This window comes from Mus pahari, chromosome 16 (assembly GCF_900095145.1).
Source record: "Mus pahari chromosome 16, PAHARI_EIJ_v1.1, whole genome shotgun sequence".
NCBI lineage: Eukaryota > Metazoa > Chordata > Mammalia > Rodentia > Muridae > Mus > Mus pahari.
Window position 1 is genome coordinate 1,873,896 of NC_034605.1, and position 6,000 is coordinate 1,879,895.

The 6,000-nt window shown below is 47.1% G+C and overlaps 1 protein-coding gene across 1 annotated transcript in view; it reads left to right on the forward strand.

Moving 5' to 3' along the window:
• Positions 1–2,036: 2,036 nt before the first annotated feature.
• The window catches only part of Phyh (phytanoyl-CoA 2-hydroxylase), a 17,266-nt gene continuing 13,302 nt past the window's right edge, over positions 2,037–6,000 (forward strand). The window contains exons 1-2 of the mRNA XM_021215697.2: positions 2,037–2,185; positions 5,605–5,663. Of these exons, the coding sequence (XP_021071356.1) occupies positions 2,111–2,185; positions 5,605–5,663 (134 nt within the window). The 5' untranslated portion in view covers positions 2,037–2,110. The remainder of the gene's footprint in view (positions 2,186–5,604; positions 5,664–6,000) is intronic.

Consider the following 6,000-nt stretch of genomic DNA (forward strand, 5'->3'; position numbering starts at 1 on the left):
TAGGCTGTGGTACACACACACACACACACACACACACACACACACAGGCAGGCAAAATACTCATACACATAATAAATAAATCTAAAAGAAATGTTTTGAAAGCAAGCATAAGCTTGGCACTGGGGTGAAGGCCGATTGTCCCATCTCCTCTGGAGGATAAGGCCGGAGGATCACTTCAGTCCAGAACTCCTGGGCCAGACGGGGTAACATAGCCAGAATCTTGGCCATTGTCTCACAAAACAGACAGACTGGTTTGGATGAAGTAGCTTACTGTTAGTGTGCCTGCCTCTCATGGGGGTTCTGGGTTCTAAGCTCAGTTACTACAAGACAGACAAACAAACAAAAATACAGGTTAGGAACCGTTACACCAGGAGGAAATTCTGTCCCTCGCGCCACAATCTTTCATCCTGTGCTGGTCTTACGTCAGCTTAAGGCAGACTAAAGTTAGCTGACAGGAGGGAATCTCAAGGAGAAAACGCCTCCAGAAGGTTCAGACGTTAGGCATTTTCTTAACTAGTGATTGATGGGGGAAGGCCCAGCGCATGGTGGGTGGTGCTATCCCTGGGCTGGTGGCGTGGGTTGGTGGTCCTAGGTTCTAGAAGAAAGCAGAGGCTGAACAAGCTATGGGGAGCGAGCCCACTAAGCTGCACCTGTCATGTCTTCTGCTTCAGCTCCTGCCTCCAGGATCCTGCCCTGACTTCCTTTAATGAGGAACGGATCAATGTAAGCCGAATAAGCCCTTTCCTCTCCGACTTCCTTTTCTGGTCATAGTGTCATGGCGGCAATAGAGACCCTAAGACAGGCCCCAAACCCATAATTCTCTCTGTTGGTTAGGGAAACCAGTCACCCTCAGAATAACGGTCTTAATCTTTCACTTCTGCTAGAGGTGACCCAAATTCAGACTAATTTCAGTTTTGTTTTCTTCCTTCTCCTTGCAGTTCCCACTTTGCACCAGGTGAGGGCAGTAAGAAGACACCTATTTCCCAAGTGAGAAAAAAAAAAAAAAAAAGCAGTCAGTCCTGCTTTTAAACTGTGGGCTACATTAGCGGGTCTCTCCGGTCAGGCTTCCATCAGGTTGCTCAGGCTGGACAAAGGTTAGGAGATAAGCAAATGAATCTGCTGGCCCTGGGAGCTTCTGCTAAGCGGAGTCAAGGTCAAGGCACAAAGGGCAAATCTCTGCAACCGGAAAACAGGAAGTAGCCATCTGTTTACTTGCTCTCCTGGACTGTGGCACTGTCCCCAAATCATCTGATGAAAGCATTTAAGAAACAATAACATGGTTATGAAGGAGCAATCTAGAAGTAACTCTCTTAAGAGACCCAGAGGCAAAGAGATTGAGATTATGTGTAGTGGTTGAATTTCAAAGACTTTAGGAAAACAGTTTTTAGCTACGTAAGAAAGTTTACATGTTACACTGGCTGGTGAGATACACAGTGGTTAAGGGAGCTTGCTGAACAAACCTGACCATCAGAGTTCGATCCCCAAAACTCAGGTGGTGGAAAGGGAATCAACTTCCCCGAAGATTGTTTCTCTGATCTCCACAAACAAGGACGCAAACATACATACACACATACACACACATACACACACATACACACACATACACACACACCACACCACCACCACCACCACCACACACAAAAATGTAATGTAAATTATACTAGACTGTGTGGATCGCACTTCTTAAACATTAACAGCCAAACTTTCTAATATTTTAGGATGAATTCACGCTAAATTTAATGTCTCTTCTGAATAGCACAGATGATTTTAATTTTTATTGGTTCGCAGTGGGAGAAATAGTCACATAGATTAAAACTACCAAGTTAAAAGGGTGGCTCAGATCCCTAACTGCCTCGGATTGCTCGACTTGCATCGCCCCGGTCGCAAAGTTTCGGTCCTTGCAGATTAGAACAAAAACTCAGCAGACAGGAGCAGGAACTCCCAGACAGCCTCGGCTGTCTCCCTCATCCCCAGCTCCCCAACCCCCAGCCTGGGGGAGGTGGCGCTGTGTCCTGCCCTTGGACAGTACTCCACCCTCTGCTAGGAGGCGGGGCCTTGCGTTGAGTTAAGTGTGGCCCGGGCGCAGCAGTTTCGTCTGCTGGCCCCCACCATGGACCTTACGCGCGCCGGCGCCCGGCTGCAGGTCCTTCTGGGACACCTCGGCCGACCCTCGGCCCCAGCGATTGTATCCTTTGGGCTGTGGATGGGCTCACAGGCTGGAAGGAGCATCTCCGTCCTGGTGGTGGCTTCAAGGGTATAAGAGAGCCTCTGCGCCGCCGTCTCTTCCGTGTCTCCATCCCTGGGGTTCCCGGGTGGAGGCTGCATCCCCAGAGAGCCCTTGTCTTCTGGAAGGGCAACGGGTGGGACTCTCTAGGCTTAGGTGGTTGGTGTGTAGCCCCGCAGCACTTTGAGCCTGCTTACCACCGTGGTTTCTTGCTGGTGTAAAGCGGGAGGTGTAAAACAAAAGGTGACGACGTCATCAAAAAGAGGATTGCCATTTTTTTTTTGTTTTGTTTTTTGAGACAGGGTTTCTCTATATAGCCCTGGCTGGCCTGGAACTCACTTTGTAGACCAGGCTGGCCTTGAACTCAGAAATCTACCTGCCCCTGCCTCCCGAGTGCTGGGATTAAAGGCGTGCGCCACCACCGCCCGGCTAGGATTGCCGGTTTTTAAGTTGACTTCTTCATCCAGAAACACCAAAGACAGTTGCCCTGTAAACTGAGGCCCACCGCTGCTTGTCTGTGACTAAGGCCAGCAGAGGCAGGGATCCTCAGAGGTCAGGAGGGAGCGCCAGTCGCCAAAAAGAGAAGGCCCGGGATCAGGACTCTGTCCAGCAGGTGACTGCCCTTCTCCACCTGCCCTCCTGCCTGTCACCTTCCCACTAGCTGTGTAAGCTCCCCCTCCAGGGTCCAGGTGTCCCTGGTCTTCAGAGGACTGAACTGGTTCCCGGAAAGGGACTTCAGAAGCGAGTGCATGGTGATAAATGCTTGTGATCCCCCTGGGAGGTGCAGATCACACACACATGCATACACTCAGACTCTTGGGGGATAGGAGGAAGCATCAAACCGCTGGCTGCTCAATCCAGGCTCCTCACCCTAGAAATTGCTAAAAATGAATGATTTGGGGTTTTCAGTACCTGCCATCTCTGAGGCTGATCATAATAGTTGTTTATTTGGCCTTCCCTATTATTCGGCCTGTGGGGCTTTTGGTTTATAAGCAGCGGTGTGCCAGGCTTACCTCAAACTTAAACTCTACAGGCTAATAATAATGTAACTTCATTTTATGTTGAGAAACTAATGGGGAAAGACCCTGATTAGTGCGTTGGACTAAAGCAGATCATGTAGGGCTGGAATATCACAGTCTATTTTTTCTTGGCAATTGGATGTTTGCTATATTTTGAGAACCTTGGATATACTGGTACTAGATATATTTGGACTGATATTGATACAGTCTCTTCACTATTCTTTGGGGCTTATTGGTTGCTTGATTTTTTTTTTTTTTTTCCAAGACAGGGTTTCTCTGTGTAGCTCTGGCTCTCCTGAAACTCACTTTGTAGACCAGGCTGGCCTCGAACTCAGAAATCTGCCTGCCTCTGCCTCCCAAGTGCTGGGACTAAAGGCATGCGCCATCACCGCCCAGCTGGTTGTTTGATTTTTGAAACAGAATCTTACCATGTATTTCTGGCTGGCTGGAATTTGCTATATAGACTGGATTGGCTTAGAACTCACAGAGATCTACCACCTCTGCCTCTTTAAGTGCTGGGATTAAAAGTACGCACTTTTATCTTGTCAATTTTTTTGTTTTGTTTTGTTTTGTTTTTGGAGACAGGGTCTCTCTGTGTAGCCCTGGTTGTCCTGGAACTCACTCTGTAGACCAGGTTGGCCTCGAACTCAGAAATCCGCCTGCCTCTGCCTCTGCCTCCCAAGTGCTGGGATTAAAGGCATGCACCACCACCACCCGGCTTGAATCAATTTTCAATTTAAATGGCCAGATGTAGCTAGCAGCTAGTATTGGATATTAGATCGTGCTGGCCAAGAACCATAGGGAATATATTATGTAAGTAGAGTTCTAGAAATTGAGGCAGTTCCTCCTCAGCCTTAGTTTGCTTCTAAGCAGTGTGGATTAAGGGGATAAGGAATGTTTTGTATTTACATAATTGGGATCATACTGGGTCACAGCTTCCTGTGTCTCTTTTCATTTTACCCCACCTACAGTCTCATCTCTGTCAAACATTTCAATATTGTTTACCATTTCTCCCACATCAACAAAGTCCAAGAACCGGTGGAGAAGGGCTGAGGCGAGGCGACCAGCTTGGAGCTCTGAGGTCTATTTGTCCTTGCGGCAACGCTATGTTGGGAAAGTTGAACAAGAGTGGGAAGTGGGAGGCTGGAGAGGTGGCTCAGCAGTTAAGAGCACTGACTGCTCTTCTAGAGGTGTCCTGGGTTCAATTCCCAGCAACCACATGGCAGCTCACAACTGTCTGTCATCCAGCTCCAAATGACCTGACACTCTCACACAGACATACATGCAGGCAAAACACCAATATACATTAAATAAGTAAATAAATAAATAATAGATAGTTGGCAGACAGTCTCTGAGTTCAATATCAGCCTGGTCTCCATACCAAGTTCCCAGTCAGCCAAGGCTACATAGTGGGATTCTGACAAAACAACAGCAACAACAAAACCCAACAACAGAAAGAAAGCAAGAAAAACAATAAACCACATATGGGTGGCGCCAGTCTATAATTTCACCTGTCAGGAAGTAAGTGGAGGCAGGAAGATCAGTTCAAGATCATACGTGGCTACATGATTAAACTCAAGGCTAGCACATGTCACATGTTCTCTGTCTCTAAAAATCATAAGGCCTTAATTAATTGATTAATTAATTAAAAGCAATCCGAGCATGACAATGAACACCTGTGACCCCAGCACTTGGGCGATGAAGGCAGAAGAGGCTGAGATGGGCTATAAAACCTCCAGGCCCCACCTTAGGTGCACAGTGAGATCCTGTTTCAATAAATGAACTAACACAAGTAGAGGGCAAGTTCATGTGAAGTGACACTGTGGGTCGCTTGGTTGGTTTGAGACAGGCTCTCACTGTTTGGCCTTGACTAGCCTGAAAACCCACTCTGTAGACCAAGCTGATGAAACTCAAAACCCCACGTGCCTCATCCGCTGCCCACACCTGCGTGGGACTGACGCTCCCAAAGCAGCAATCTAAGACAAACAGAACAGGGCTGTTCCTAATGTGTAGTTACTGAGTGAAAAAGGATCTTACAAATGGATTCCTGATCTTTGGGCTATTTAAATGTTTACTTGACTGTGTGGCTCAGACTCTTTGTGCCCTAATGACTTCCCCGCTCCTCACGGTTTAGCCTGCAGTCACACTAGGCCCAAGCTGTACTCTTCCTTCTAAAGCAAGTCAAGCTCGCCCTTCTGAAGTGTGACCTTTGGGGTCTTATTTGCTCAGTAGCTGAGCGCAAAGAAAATCCTGGGACTGGGGCTGACTGGAGCTGCTGGTAGAAACTGGGGGTTATGCGCTGGTGTTTGGCAAAAGGGTTGTCTCCTGCCTTCTCCATTCTTTTCCTTAATTCTCAGCTAGGCAGCCCACCCTGTATCAGGGGTGGCTTCCTCTGCCAGTTTCCAACCTGAACAGTTCCAGTAAGTAGATCTCAGTTTAACTTGTAACTTCACTACGTATGTGTTCTGACTGATCTTATGACAGCCTGACACAAGATTTAATCATCTAAGAGTCTTGATCGAGAAATGCCTCTATAAAATTGGGCTGTAGGCCTATAAGGCAATCTGGTGGATTTCTTTCTTTCTTTCTTTCTTTCTTTCTTTCTTTCTTTCTTTCTTTCTTTCTTTCTTTCTGTCTGTCTGTCTGTCTGTCTGTCTGTCTTTCTTTCTTTCTTTCTTTCTTTCTTCTTTCTTTCCTTCCTTCCTTTCTTGTTTTTTGTTTTGTTTTGTTTTGTTTTGTTTTTTGAGACAGGGTTTC